The 16,354-nt window shown below is 40.5% G+C and overlaps 1 protein-coding gene across 1 annotated transcript in view; it reads right to left on the reverse strand.

Annotated features, from left to right (window-relative positions):
- The window catches only part of TNFRSF21 (TNF receptor superfamily member 21), a 36,062-nt gene extending 21,779 nt beyond the window's left edge, over positions 1-14,283 (reverse strand). The window contains exons 1-3 of the mRNA XM_026707699.2: positions 13,702-14,283; positions 4,885-5,527; positions 3,303-3,797 (exon numbers count right to left, since the gene is read on the reverse strand). Coding sequence (XP_026563484.1) covers positions 3,303-3,797; positions 4,885-5,527; positions 13,702-13,776 — 1,213 coding nt within the window. The 5' untranslated portion in view covers positions 13,777-14,283. The remainder of the gene's footprint in view (positions 1-3,302; positions 3,798-4,884; positions 5,528-13,701) is intronic.
- Positions 14,284-16,354: the final 2,071 nt, after the last annotated feature.

Below are 16,354 nucleotides of genomic sequence, written 5' to 3' on the forward strand. Positions count from 1 at the left end.
CAAGCAAAGTTTGCTATGTTGTCACATGTTGCCAGATGTAAATCAAAATGCAAAAGATAGTGCTGTATATTCCAAGACTTTGGATTTTGCTTCTTAATAATTCAGGACTAAAATTATAAACCATTTAAAGTGCTCTTGCAACAAACCAGTGTGCATATATAAAGAAATTATACAAAGTGAGAAATCAACCTTTAAAAAGGTTGTGGATATATTTTATTTTCAATTTGTGCCACCCTGAACTGACTCCAAAGAAAAATATTCATATTGGTAAAGGCTGCTGATTATTGCTCTTTCTCCTGTACTTATAGAATGTTAGAAAACGTCATGTATTTTATTAAAAAATAGCTTGCAGTTGAAAGATTTTCAGCAGATGTTGCCTAAAAGCCAGCCATAGAAGTAGTCACTAAAATAGGATAGTTTTAACCTCCCTCTTTAAGCCAAAAGGAAAGATAAATTCACTGTTTATATGTGTGCATTTAAGGTCAGCATTACTGACCTTAAGAAATAGAATGAATCTTCAGACACACAAATAATCTATAATCCTAACATTTACATTTATCTGTTTTCTTTCACTGAAGCTCCTTTTTTAGGATAATTATCACAAAATCCTGCCTGTCATTGACAGAAACTAATTATGCTAAAGAATTTCTTTCTTCTACTGTTTCTCCTCAGCTCAGGAAGAAAAATAGGTTTCTCCTTTTCTTCACCTCTCCTCGTCAACAACAATTTCCCAAGTGCTAAGTGAGAACCTGGCTGTGCTTTCTTTCCATTCTCATAGATCAGAATACTATCAAAACTTATTAAAATAAAGTGACAGAATGAGGAGTACACATTAATAAACTATGTACATTTACACAATCAATATCAAGAATGTGGTCACCACAGATTCCCAAGAAGCTACATGCTAGGGTAGAAGAAAGAAGCAAGTTGCTCCCTGTGATCTGCTCAGGCTCTGATGCCAAATGCCACGTCTGGTAATCACAGCCTGAGCCAGAAGCTTACAGGCAGAATTGAGATAACTACAAATAAATGCCAGGAAGTCTATATTAAAAAGCACTTTAAAGTAGCAGATTCTTGGGGGTATCTGAGGACTGATTTTCTCTCTGCATACAGTCCCCATTTCCCTAAACAAGAGAGCAAATGTTCAACCACAAAGGTATAAGTCTTATAAACAATACAGCATTTGACTAAATTGAAAATTGACCCCTATTGTTGTTCAGACCTTATACACCAAGGTATAGGTCATGGTATCACTTGCAGTTGCCCAACAGGGTATACAGTCTAGATAGACCATAAACACAAGGGAAGTTCACTGTGTGAAGGTTTACTATACGTCAGGGGTATCTTTCTGACATACATTTTCCTAAATATATATTTAAATTTCTTAAAACATGATAGTTCACACAAAAGACCACAAAGTTCTTTCAACAAACCAAGAAAAGTCTTGTTCAAGAACACTGGCTAATATCAGGTCTTCACTGACTTGAAATGATTTTATTGATAAAAACAACAGTGAAAACAGATACAGTTTAAATAAACGTGATCATATCAAACATGTGCTCTGGGTAGAATAAAAGATGGACTGAAAGGAAAGAGGGAAAAATGAGAATATGGGGGGAAATGCAAGCAAATAAAATACTTGAACTGAATTATGAACTGAGCTGAACCTAAGATCATCTGAAACAGAAATGGCAGTGGAAAAAAATGAATCTAAAATATTTCTTCTTTTTTAACAGTCTGCTTTAAAGAGCCTATGTAATAGTAGCAGAGTGGAACAGACTGACGCTTGAATTGATCCAAGTACACATGAGGTCATAAAAGATGCCAGTGTCCTTGAGATCATGAATTGTTGACAGGAGGACAGAATAGATTTAGGTTGTAATTGATCCAAGATTCAGCACAGAAGAGACTTAAATTGAAAAACAGAACTTGCATTTACAACTTCTGTTGTGGCAAACCTTTCACTAAACAATAGTTTGAGGGGAGGAATTCTTAGCCCCTGTAGAAATGACCCAGATACTCTTTCAAATTCTTTATTTTCAGATAGGAAAGCCCATCAGCTGCATATAGTCCACCAGCCTGCAGAGCACTTCTGATTATACTGTCAGCAATCTAATTTTTGCTTGGTTTTTACCTTTTAAGCAAAAACACTTTCACCAAAATAACACTTCATCTTTGGAAGGTGGACTTCTGCTTAACTTTATTTCCCTAATTGGAAAAAGTTCCCTACTGTTGTTCTAAACCATTTACCAAAAATCAAATAAAGTTAGGGGAATGGCTTTAGAACAAAAAATTGCATATAGTAAAAAAGAAAACTGGCCCCTATAAAAGGTTTTAGTTTATCCATATCACAATGTTGAGGATCCCATGGTTGCATTTTCTGAAAAGAGATGTCAAGTGTCAATCAGAATGCAAATTCTGATCATTAAAACAGGCAAAAACACATAGCAAGATGCACATTCAAAGATGCTGATTTAAGAGGACCACTTTCTTTTAAATATTACCTCTCTGTTTCAGACAGACAGGAAAATCTGTTGAAATAAACAGCTTTAGAGCTGTCCTAGGTTGCTTGGGAAACTGATCTCTTATTAAGGCAGCGTAAGAGGATCTGCTGCCTGATGGACGAAGTCACACTGAAATCTTCTGTGCGTCCCTTCCTAGTGCTGCTACTCACCCTCTGGAGACTAGTATATAGCCAGACCTACAATACGTAGCCCTGAGGAAGTCCAATATGATAGGTCTAAGATAGCCAGACTTTTCAAGAGTTGAACTCCTTTTGGCTTCGTTTTGTCTTTTTGTTACTTTTACTCTATTGTTTTTATTTTAACCCTAGTACATAAGCCACCTAGAATTACTGTAGTCATTGAACATCATAGAAATTAATAAATAGCTGCATACTGACATAATTCCCATGCAGCATATATCTTCCTAAATGATTGCTGCAGTCTGCCTATTTGCCAAGTCATACATGTTATATAGTTTGGGACACTTTGAGGACATTTGTGTTCTGTACAGAATACAGAGTATCTGTTATAATCTCTATCATGAATATAAAGCAATACATTTCATGTTAATCTATATCACTATTTTGTAAGCTGCCCAGAGTTGCTTTGTGAGCTGGGCAGCATATAAATGTAACAAATAATTGTGGAAAAAGAAGGCCTGTGGTTCCTGAAATAATAAGCTTTTATGTCAGAATAAAGTTATTTTTAAGAAGCTATGAGATTTGAGTGTTTTAAACTGGGATGGAGGTCTATTTTAGCTGTGAGTGTACTTCTGTTTATAGAACTATAACTACTCACCATTCCCATTGCAATAGTAGATCCATTTCTCCCGATGTTGGGTTGGGGTAGAAGATTTCTTCAAAACAGACTTTTCCACAATTGCACTGGGATCTTGCCTTGGTCCTTTTTTTAGAGTTCGTGAACTTTTGCGGACACTGCAAACAACAATAACCACAAGCACAAGCAGCAGCAGCAGGACAATCATCCATGGCAAATGTTCATTGATATCAAAATGCTTATGCATAGCCTGTCTCGGGGGCCCTCTTTTAGGGGGTTTGTATGGAATGCTGGATTTTACGTTGCCACTCATCTCCAGTGCTGGCTGTAAGTTAAGATTGGAAGGGGTTTGTTTGTGGTAATATAGCTGCTGGTGATGTATAGATTTAGAATAGTTCAAAGCTGCCACATTCTCATTCTTGGAGGTTTCATTGTATATGTCTGTTGGCTCCAACATGTCAGCATATGTGCTTGGGGAAGGAGTGGTGGTGAAGTTGGAAGAGGAAGCATTCACACCTGAAAAACACATATAATATTAAAAATGAATCAGAAAGCATAGACCCTATCAGCCTGTCTTTCCATGGCTGGTGCTACCAATTATATTTAGAAGTCAACATGATCTAAAAGACTGGGAATTACAAGAGCTGAAATCCAGCCTGTCTGGAAAGCCCTTGTTGGGGAAGTCTGCTAAGAGCTATTAATACAGCTCTGACCAAAAAAGACCTCTAAGAGCACTTAATTTAGAAAGAAGTAACTGGTTCAAGGGTATACAATGAAGTGTCCTCCCTATTTGGTGGAGATGCCACTTTCCACAAGGATGAAAAATGCTGATAGCTGATGAAGTCCCGAACACCTGGAAGCATCAGGTTGTTTAGTTGTTTACTCCAAAGTAGCTCATGCTGTGAAATAGCCATGAAGAGGGTAGGTCTTGCAAAACATAGTTGCTGAGCACAGTTCTTAGGCTAATCCTCACTTCATGAAAAACGTTTTGCAATAGATGCTGATTTTAAGCCAAGTTTAATACTATAGTTTCAAATGAAATCAAAATACTAACAATGAAAGGTTTAGTAAAAGTAGTGGACTAGGATGCAGGTGTCACTATGTACTACATACAGTATTTTAAACCATCAAGCAAGAAGACAAAACACTATACAAATTAATCAATTTTATTGTTGGAAAATGAAGAACTCACTTGGTATCTAATTACATATCTACGAAAGATCAAGTTTAAGAAATACAATTCTGCATCAGGTTGATAAAATGATGCAACTTAAAACTCTTTTATGTCTCTCTCTTTCACTACAGCATAGTTGGCCCCTCCACCTCCCCATTAGCCATATGCTGATCAAATTATTGCTGCCATAATGTGCTGTACTTGCCAGAGGGATTATGCTGAAGCTGAATCAGGCTAACCATTGAAGAGCTGTAAAAAGGGGGACCTAACATAATGTAAAGTAGAAGCCCAACAGGCAACTTTTAGAGAAAGGAAGGGAACTCCAGACTGGAGCATTATCAGCTTTTATTACTTCAAAAGAAAGTTTCATATTCATCACATTATTTCCCACGTTCGAGCAGAGAATGCTTCCCAATGCTTTACACCTACCTTTGGTAAGAAAAGTAGCAGAAGAAACTTCATAGTGCTTTTCATCTTCTTCTGGACTTGACAAAAGCCCAGCTACATTCTTGGAAATTGACTGCAATCCACAGATGTTGTCTGACATTTTTGTCCCTGGTTTTATTACCACCATGTTTAGTTGTGAACAGTTAGTAAAGGGTTTGCATTTCAGCACACTAGAAGGCACAGCAGAGAAAGTGTCACGAGGGCATGGTTTGCACCTGTTGTCTTCAGTTTCAGTTCCTTTTTTCCTTAAACCCCATCCAATGGGGCATACTTTATAGGGGATACAGGTGTCTCCATGTAAAAATTTACCAGGTGGGCAGGAGCATTCACGGTCAGTCCGAGCAGTGCAAGGTGTCTTCTCAATCATTGACTGCTCACAGGGCTTCCTACATGAATGGCATTCTTCTATACCATTTTCATGCTTTGTGAAGGTCCCGTTAGCACAAGAGCTGCATTCTCTTAAGGTTATCATGGTACAGTGCTTAGATACATAAGTTCCTGCAGGACACTTGTGGCAAGTCAGATGTGTGTTAGTGGCACGATCATGATGGGTGTATGTACTTATGGTGTTCTGTTCGGATGACAACTCAGACTGAGCATCCACAGTGCCCAGGAACATAAATCCCTGAAACACATACACAAATGCAAGTCAAATACATTTTGCAAGGCAAATTACAGTAAATAATTACAAATTACAGCTTTACTGGCTTACTGAGTAAGTATAATCCAAATACATACTTAAATCTGTGGTTTCATAGAGACTATTTGCCCTCTTATAGACACTTATTTCTTGGATTCTTGGAAGTCTTTTTGCCTTTCTCTTGATCTCAGCAAGTGAATTAAAATATGGGTTTCAGATTGAATTTCAGTGGTGAAATCTGACACATATATTCACATTTATTCACATTCACAAAACATATAGTAGTTTACAGATTCATACATACAGATATAGACAGATATAGACATACAGATATAGACATACATTTCCGATGACAGAACTTCAACCCTTCTCACAAAGCAGGATGATATAGGAAGGGACATTTCTTAAGAATCCATGTTTCAAAATGGGCAATCTTGGAGGAGATTCTGAACATAACTTGCAGCTCAAATAGCTCATCTTCACTTGACACCTTTACAAAGCTACCACTCACTATTGACAACAGAAGGGTACACTTCAGTAAAAACAAGGAAGCTTGATGTAGAGAGGATGTCCAATATATTTCTCTTTTTAAGACCTCAACTCAACTATTTGATTTTTTGACAAAGGAATTGCAATAGAAGAGTATGATTGACATGAGAGATGGTTTAATCTAGCTCCCAGGCAGCTCTGCCTTATTTTCAAATCGACTTGATCAGTATTCAAATGCTCTATCTCATCCTATACATAAAGAGCCAATTCCAACTGCCCCTTGTTTTTGCAACAGTAAGATCTGCTAGCATCTAGTTGTTGTTGTTGTTTTTCTGACTATATGAGAACTACTTCTCATAGTGTCAACCAATCTGCTATTTAATAGAATCCTTTCTAATCCCAAATACCAGGTCCACCCAAAACTCTGTCTCAGCTACAAACTTTGTAAGAGAGCAGATGTTTGATCACAACCTACTTATGGGTGCTTCTATTACATCCTCAGTTCATTTCTTCTATTCCCAGTGAAATATTCCTACTGGTTGGTTTGCCAGAAATTGACATGTTCAAAATTGCAAACTATGCATTTCCCTCAACTTGTAGGGAGCTTCTCTTCTTTCTTTTCTTCTCTTGCAGAAGCAAACATCACATGCACACAAAAGTTTTATTGGTCTTATCAAGAATCTTAAGGTTGGGAGTAATATCAGTCAATATCGATCTATCAGTAAAAAATGAATGCCTCTTTACTGGGTAACATATAGGGAGAACAACAGCAAAAAAACTACTGGATTTACATACACATACACATCATTTAGCAACCACAGCTGGCATTCTCAATTCAGTCATTAAGCAAAGCAATTGCTAAGTCCACAACTGTGCTTAGGATCTTATTTCAGTTTTCCTTTGCTTTGCAAACCTGCAAAGGTCATAATGGGAGGATTAGTTTCAAAGTTACTGTTTCATTACCATTGCAACTATAAATGGGCACTGTCTGAGGCAGTTGCTAAATGAGGACACTCTGCATTGTATTAAGCATGATATATAAATATTGACACATTGTGGTTTATTTCTTTTAATAATTACAATTGGCTGTTGGCTTATACATTGTAAGTAAGAATGAGCATGATGTGTGAACAACCAGCATTTTCTGGTTATTCCTGATTTCCTCTCTACCCTAAACTTTCTAATCAATCTACAGCAACTCAAGACAAACAACTGGTTAAGACAAAGGAAAACCAAAGCAGGAATTATACAATCAGGCAATCATTAATCTGTGTATCTGTGGGATTCTGGCATGTTCATCAAAGCATAATTAAAACAATGGCTTAGCCTACAATGGCAATATCTGCACAGTATGCAATGCTAAAATCTGCATTGACAAAAATCTGTTGAGCAAATCAGTTTATCATGATTCAGGCATATCAAGCTATGATTTATAATCAACAAATAACTTCACATTGCCTTTGTTGGCAAAATGTAAAATTAAGTTTCTTTCATGGAATGAATTTGCACATCAAGTTAAAATAAATCATAATTTGGGTGAAGTCTAAAGCATGAACCAAGCCAATTAACTCCTCACTATAAGAAAAAGGACCATGACTGGCTATCGCAAGGTAACAAGATTCCTAAAAATCCATGCCATCACTGACAATATAAAAAGATAGAGCCATTACACATACAAAATAAACAAACAATGGGCAATAACTTAATTTTAATAGAATAATTTTTTACATTATGCTCAGGGGTTAGTGAGTAACATGCAAAAGACTGAAGATGCCAATATTTTCCAACTGTTAATTTCTTAAACATTTAAACTTTTTGACACTTGAAATTGTCTTGAAAAATAAGCTTTAAAATCAGTGAACACCTATTAATGTTTCTTAAGTTTTAAGGAAGCTTAATATTTGCTAATACTAGTTGGACTGCTTAGGTATGACACAAAGAACTGAATGCTCCTTACCATTTCGATGCTTAGATTTATTTTTAAGAAAGCACTGGAAATAGCTCAAAATTAGCTACTTTATTAACAAAAAAAGTAATGTATCAGTGACAACTTATTAAATCTAGAGGATAAGGACATTAAAGACAAAAGAGAAGGGAAAGCTAGCTGGGTAGATTAGTTGCTAACCAATAACTAGGTCAACAGTTAATGCATGGGAATAAAAATTAAGGGCAGCTGGCACTCTTTATTACTGGGGCAGTAGATTAATTCAGTGGCAGTCTGAGAAGTTCAAATCTGAATGAAACTATTAGCCTTGTGTTAGTATAAAAACCATATATGATGTATTATATTCAGAGGCGATAGTATACCATTCTTGTGTTTAAGACTGAGGCAACAATACTTGCAGAGCATTTCAATTCACAGGGACCAGTTGATTGTACTGAGTACCAGGTCTGGTCTCTTCGAATATTTTACACTCTCTTAACTAGTTCACCCTCTTACTGGGAAGGGAGGAATATACTTCTATTGAAAATATCAGTGGTTTATGCTGTTTAATATTAGATATGCATAAAATGTATAATAGCAACAGAAATGTATAATAACAACAGAAATTACAGTACGGTTTTTCTTAAAACTTATTTTTGTTATTAATTTATTCCCTTGGGGTTGTATTGTTATGTTATGATGTAAAATGGCTACGTCATCCAAATTTCATAAAAAAGAAAAGAAACTGAAGTACAGAAATAGCAGACTTCTCCTTCCTGCTCATTCATGGAGATGCTTGCAGATCAGATTTCTAGGCTGAAATTCTACATTCTGGTTATTATAAATATGGAGGAAGTTACATTTTTCAGGCTAATAATCAGTTGTTTTTTTCCATTTACCTGATTAGAAGTTTTATCTTCAAAGTCTAAGTAGAAAGCTCTTTTGACACTCTTCCATCAATTGTACACACACACACACACACACACACACACGTGCCAAAAGTACATGTACAGATTAGGTGAAACCTGATTTAATAGCAGTAACTGTGAGTGGGATCTTGGAGTCTTAGTGGACAACCAGCTAAATATAAGCCAGCAGTGTGCATTGGCAGTCAAAAAAGCCAATGCAATCCTAAATTGCAATTGATACAATCGAAATCAAGTGAGGTACTAATACCACTCTATAAAACCTTAGTAAGACCACACCTGGAGTTCTGAATCCAGTTTTGGTCACCACACTATAAAAAAAGATATTGAGACTCTAGAAAAAGTGCACAGAAGAGCAAACAGGATGATTTAGGAGGCTAAAATATAACAGCTGAAACAACTGGGCACGGCTAGTCTACTGAAGACAAGGACCAGGGGTGACAATCTATTTTCCAAGGCCCCTGAATTCCAGATAAGGAACAATGGATGGAAACTGGTCAAGGAGAGATTCAACCTAGAAATAAGGAGAGATTTTCCTTATTTTCATCTTCATTCACGAGAGATTTTCTGACAATGAGAACAATCAATTGGTGGAACAGCTTGCCTTTGGAAATTGTGGGTGCTTTACCACTGGAGGCTTTCAAGAAGAGACTGGACAGCTGATTCTCAGAAACGGAATAGGGTCTCCTGCTTGAGCAGAGATTTGGACTAGATGACCTATAACCATGATGGTGAACCTATGGCATACGTGCCAGAGGTGGCATGCAGAGCCCCCTCTGTGGGCATGCAGGCCATTACCCCAGCTCAGCCCTGCTGTACATGTGCACATGCCTCCCGCCGGCCAGCTGGTCTTTGGGTCTCTGCCATGCATGCGGGGGGGCATGTGGGGATCAAGGGGCAAATGTGGGGTGGGACACATGCACGGGGGATGCATGTGTAATGCATTTGGGGGATGCGCATGCATTTTGGGTACTCAGTGCCGAAAAGGTTAGCCATCACTGACCTATAAAGTCCCTTCCAATTCTGTAAACTGGAATTGTTTCAGGAGATGTAGGCATTAAAAAGCTCTCCTTCTAATCTGATACATATACAGATTAAAAGAAGCAGTGAAGTATAGGTAGGCCTTATTTAGGAAATGCCAAATTTTGTGACTGTTGGCAATTATGACAGTGATGAAAAAGCAACTATGACCAAGTCTCACATTTACAACTCTAAAATCTGTACAGCTAAGGAAAGTTGTACAGATCATAATTACAGTCATGATTTCATTTAGTGAGCACTCCACTTAACAACCAAGTGGCCAGCTCTAATTATGATCATTAAATGAATGTTATCTATATTATAAAAGCACGTGCAAAGACATAACAGAAAATGCAAGTGTAATTCTGACTATAGACAGTAAAGGCTGGGGAAGGATATATTAGCATGTAAAAAATTATTATTTATAAAAGGCAGTAAGTGAATCCTAAACCTAATCCTGAGAATTAAATAATCTAATCTGGGTCAAAATTGGTCCAAACTGAGGGGCCTTCCTGGAAGTGGTCTTGCTGGAACCCACAGCATTCATGTCTATAAAAGAAGCTCTTTCAGATTAGATTAACAGGGTTGGAAGTTATATTCTAGGTCATCTAGTCCAACTCCCGCCCAAGCGGGAGACCCTACACCATTTCTGACAAACGGCAGTCCAATCTCTTCTTGAAAGTCTCAAGTGATGGCGCTCCCACAACTTCTGAGGGCAACTTCTGTTCCATTGGTTGATTGTTCTCACTGTCAGAAAGTTCCTCCTTATTTCCAGGTTAAATCTCTCCTTGTTCAGTTTCCATCCATTATTCCTTGTCTGGCCTACAGGAGTTTTAGAAAATAGCTTGATCCCTTCCTCTCTGGGGCAGCCCCTCAAATAGAGAATATGGTTCCCTTTAACTGAATTATTATCATTTTTAAAAAAATCATTATTCTCGAAGCGCCAGTCACTCCTTGAGGAAGTAAAGAAGTAAGCTTTCAACTGATATTGTTGAAGCACCCTTGGCTATAAAAATAATCTCAAAAGAAAGATTAACACTGCACCAAACCCCAAATGCTAGCCAAATTCAGCTGTTATAAAGGGAATCAAATTCACAAGGCCTCCAAATGAAAAACAAACTTCATGTTGTCCTTGAAAAATGCTGAATGTACAGCACCATAGCAACAGTACAGTTCACATCCAAGTAGCTATGCAACTGTACCAACCTTTGTGAATCTCCTGAGGTCCAGTGGAAAAATTCCCACTGACAACACAGAAGAGGAGAAATATGTCATTATCACCTTAATCATATAGTTCTCCTACAGACAATATGACGATCACTTTACCATTGTTCAGAGATAAGAAATGAGCCAAAGGATCCTACTCTTTTCTCCCATTATGTCATTATTAACTTGAACAATCCTTGTGGAGGCATAGACCAGGGTGAAACATTTTGTTAATCTGGTTTGCCCATTTTTGGTTCAGCTTCCAAATGCAAAACCTCTTGTCCCAGCACACATCATGCTTTCTAAAGCCTTGGCTATGGCTTCAGATCCCTTTTCTGGATTTGCTACCGAATTGTGATTTTGAATATGATAGAAAGATGAAAGTAATGCATGCTAAGCAATCAAATTATCTGACTCCTAATCAATTAAATTTTATCGATATACTTAAATCTTCCCAGGCCTTTCCCATATTTTGAAGTGAGGTTTTCTGCCAGCCATTCAAAAATTGTCTTCCTCCAGCCTCAAGTGTTATATAAGAATCCTATCAAGAAATCAAACTGTGATTTACAAAAAATAACAAATGAATTTGTTAAACTACCCCTCTCTTCCTAAAGAACTCGTTATAGCTTTGCATTATGTTTGAAATAAGTTTTGGCATTTTAGACCAGTATTGGGAAAACATTCCTGCATCTAGCAGACAACAAAATGTCCAGCTTCTAAATGGCCTCTAAGGAGCCTGGTAACTGAAAAAAGCAATTTCCTATGTGCCAGATGTTGCAACAGTATCAATGCTGTTAAAAAGGGCTAAGTAAGACTTCAACAATTGTTTTGTAACACTCTTCCAAACGCTTCAATTTAAATTAAGTCAATGTTATTATGAAATGCAAGATGAGAAACTGTAGGCAACATAGTAGCTTGCATCAGAGAGTCTACTGAGAGATCTGAACAAGACCATTCGCACACCCGCAGTGTCTTAAAGATGATGGATAGAAAACTGCAGGTAAATATCTGTATGACTTCTATATGGCGCTTTTGTACTGGTATTTTGTACTTAATATTCTTCACGACAGCAAATCCTTACTGCCATGAAGGTCATTGTGTCTTGCTATAGTCAATTTCAGAGAATTGCTCAAGAATAAAACTGGGAAACAGGCAAATTACACTTTTGCCTCCCTTGAAGACAGCAAATATAAATGTAATAAATAAAATGAAGAAAAGCAGCATATTGGTGCAGCAAGAATACATTCAAATTCTCAATGCTTTGTTTATCAGGTATTTGACAGCACGATCTAGAACACTGCTACTAATTCATTTATAACAGAAAACAGCATTGGAATCAAAGAGGAACAAAATAGCAGCACCTCAGTCCCTTCCAACAATAACAGGCCAAAAACTGAACAACAACAATGCACTTGTCCACCCCGTGTCTCCTGATGGCAACAAAGCAACAGTGGCTGTGGCAGAACCATTCTTTTCATAACCTCAGCTCTTCGCTCTTTTTCCCTCAGGGTGGATGTCCTGAGACATACCAAAAGAGAGCATTTGCAAAGCCACTGTTATAAACCATGATATGTGGAAAGCATGAAATAATCTCTGGTTCGGGACTACAGTTTGGTTCAAAGATGCACTGGGGTTTCCCATGTTGGACACCCGAGAGTTGAGAGAACTCTTCTATGACAATCTTCCTCTCCTCCAGTTCTCCCATTAGCCATCTCTCTCTAAGCCAGGGATGGGGATGACTACCCTAAAGGCATGAAGGCAGCTTATGGAAACGTCTCCCTAGCTGCCAAGAAAAGGAGACACTGTCTATCCTGGGCAAATAAAAGCTTTCCATCCCCACCCTTCCCAGCCTGAAGGGAGGAAGTGAGCAGTTCCCAGTTGGGCAAGGGGTGATTCATAGGTTTCCCTGCTGCAGTGGCACTGATCCATGACTTAGCAAATTGAAACATCTCTCTCCCCACCAGTCTGGTGGCCGGAGCCCTTTGGCAGATGGAAGTCATGAGATCCTGGAGGCATCTTCGCCCACGAACTTTGGAAGGAAGCCCAACCCAAGGGCCAACCCCCCTGCCTTTTCCTAGCTTTCGGAACATGTGGGATGAGCAGCCGGCTTTGTGAGGCTTCCCCGCGCCAGCCTTCCCCTTGGATAAACGACTTGCCCTCTCTCTTGTTTTGAAGGCCACTTGAGGTTAACCGCCAAAACAAAAACACACAAAAAAACGCCTCCGATCGTGAGGGCAGCTTATGACTTGGAGTCGCCTCCTCAGGTCCGGCCGGCAGGCTCAAAAGGCTTCCGAAGCAAAGGCGGCTGGCTCGCTTCTCCATACCGGGAGGTGGGGGTGGGGGGGAGCCGGCGCGTTTCATTTTCGGAGCACGGACCGCTCGAGTCAAAGATGGTTGGATGGTTCAGGGCGCAGCTCCCCGAGCAACAGCATTGCGGAGGGACTCCGCTCCCCGGCTCCTTCCCTTCCCTCCCCCCGCTTCTTCCCCCTCGCCGTCCCCCACACACCACCTACCCCTCTACCGCAATAGGGAAACTCCCGAGGCGTTCCGGTGTCTTCCTTTCTCTCGCCCGCATCCCTGAGGCGGTGACTCACCAGGAGAAGGCTGGAGACCAACGCGGCTCCTCGGGTGGCCTTGCGGAAGGCGGCGGCGGCGGCTGCAACCCCCATGGCCGGCGCTGGGTGCGGGGAAAGATGCTTTCTGGGCGGGCAGAGGCAGTTACGAAGCCATGGAGGCCGAGAGCTGAGAAGGGCGCGCCTTGCCCACCGCCGGAAGAGCTGCCCATCTAGCAGCCCCGCTGCCCCATGGCCGGGCAGCGGGTGGGCAAGGGAGGGCTCGGGGAAGGGCAGGGCGGGGAAGGAAAAAGGGGCTGGAGGGGCTTTAGCAAAGGGCAGCCCCCCGGCCACGAGGGAAGGCTGGCCGCACCGGGCTCCGGGGCCAGCCGTGCAGCTCCTCGGTGGTAGGAGCCGAACGACACAGGAGGAGGACTGCGCTCAGCAGAAGAAGCGGCCGGCTTCCCATAGCGACTGGGGGCGGCGAGAGACCCCAACTCCCACCTACCTCACTCCCCAGCCTGTTTCGAATGGCCAGAAGGGCGGGGAAACGTCTGCGCCTAAAGGCAGCCGGTGGGCGGGAAGAGAGGCGGCGAGAGCGCACATGGGCCGAGAAGGAGGGGCGGGCCTTTCTTTTGTTACATCATCTTTTCAGAAAGACTGCCCGGCCCCGTCCTGCCCAGCCCAGCCCAACCCAGTCCCGCGCAAAATCCTTTCGTCGGACTCGAAACGACTGTAAAGAGGAGGAATGGACTTCATCTCCTTTTCCAGACTAGGGTCTGGCCTCAGCTCGTCCCTAAAGGGGTTTTGGGTCAGATGCGATTAGCACGATTCTACAGGGACAGGAATCGGGCGCCCGGGCTCTCTCCCAGGTGTATTAGATTGGGGGGACACTCTAGACATTAGCCTTGTATGGTAAGGATGGGACGTCATCTTAATTTTGGGCGGCAAAACAGGCTGTATGTTAGACTGCAGTTTCCATCTTCCTTGACAAGCGAGCTAAGCTGGCTAGAGTTGATCACAACTGAAGCATTCTTGAGAGAGCCCACGGCTGTTCCAGAACCATGGACAGTCCTCGGTCTGTCTGGTCGGTCTGTCAGAGAGTGTTTGTGTGTGAGTCTGTATGTATCGGGGAAATCTGTTTGTGCCCAGGTATTTGCCTGGCTTGTGGTGTGGAGGGTTTTTTTGTTTGAGAGTGCAGGCTTCCAGAAAATTGACAGTCTGCTGGAGTCATCTATTCATGCTTTCTGGTCTTTTTTCAATCTCTATGGCTTCTCTGATAATTCTGTGGCTGGGCTTTTCTAGAGTGGCTAGGGTTTTGGTGCCATTGAAGTCGATGCTATGACCTGTGGCTTTCATGTGTTGGACTAGTGAGGAAGTGTTTTCCAGCTTTTTTACTGAATTTTTGTGTTCATCCAGGCGGGTACTTATTATTCTATTGGTCTGTCCGATGTATGTGGCAGGGCATGATGCACAAGGGACTTTGTATATGCCTTGGTTTTCCAGGTCAATTTTATCTTTGGGGTTTCTTAGGATGGCTGCTATTTTTCTGTCTGTTTTGAAGGCAGTCTTGATGTGATGCCTGTGTAGTATCTTACTGATTTTGTCTGTAGTACCTCTTATGTAGGGCAGGACAGCTGTTCCATAGGTCTGTTCATCTTCTAGGTCTTCATTGTGTCTCAGTGTATTTTTGTGGATCAGACCTGTGATTTTGCTTTTGTGGAAGCCATTGGCTGTCAGTACTTTAGTCAGGGTGCATAGTTCAGTCTTTAGGTGTCTTTTCTGCCAGGCATTTGGTTCTGGCAATTAGTGTTTTGGCCACGGTGTTTATCTGTGCTGGGTGGTGGTGGGATTGGGTGTTGAGGTAGCGGTTGGTATGTGTTTTCTTCTGGTATATGGTGTGTCCTAGTGTGCCATCTGTTTTTTTGTAGATTAGTACATCTAGGAATGGTAGTTGTTTGTTTGTTTCCGTTTCCATGGTGAATTTGATTTTTGAGCGTGTGCTGTTTAGGTGTGTTAGGAAATTGTTTAGGTTTTCTTTCCCTGGGGCCAAATAACAAATGTGTCATCGATGTATCTTAACCATAGTTTGGGTTTGTGGGTGGCATTGGCTAGGGCTCTGGATTCGAATTCAGAGAACAAAAACACACTGAAACATAATGGAGACCTAATAGAGGAACAGACCTATGGAACAGCTGTCCTGCCCTACCTAAGGGGTACTACAGACAAAATCAGTAAGATGAGATTCTGCCGAAACGTTGCTACAACTTTAAAAGCACAACTATAATGACGTGGGAAAATACCCAAACAAAGCTGAATACCATACATACATGCATGCATGCATGCATACATACATACATATATCTTAATTGTACAAAAGGGTTTCACACAACTGAGAAAGAAAGGTCTACAATAGTTCTCTCCTATGCACTGAAAATGTATAGATATGACATATGATAAAGATCTATGCAGGGAGATCTATGCAGAGAAAGATACACGTGCAAATTTCCTTATATAAGTGGTGTAGCTGAACTGCCACCACTCATAGGAGCATATGTTAACATGTTTCAACCACCATTGCAGCACATCGAATAATCCCAATGTGAATGTCAAGATATGAACCTGTCCACTTAATCCAAGTGGAACCCTACCTGTGATTAATAAAAATACACCTTCAGGAAACACATAAAAGATC

Source organism: Pseudonaja textilis, chromosome 1 (genome assembly GCF_049901715.1).
Source record: "Pseudonaja textilis isolate UNSWEBS1 chromosome 1, rPseTex1.2, whole genome shotgun sequence".
Taxonomy (NCBI): Eukaryota; Metazoa; Chordata; class Lepidosauria; order Squamata; family Elapidae; genus Pseudonaja; species Pseudonaja textilis.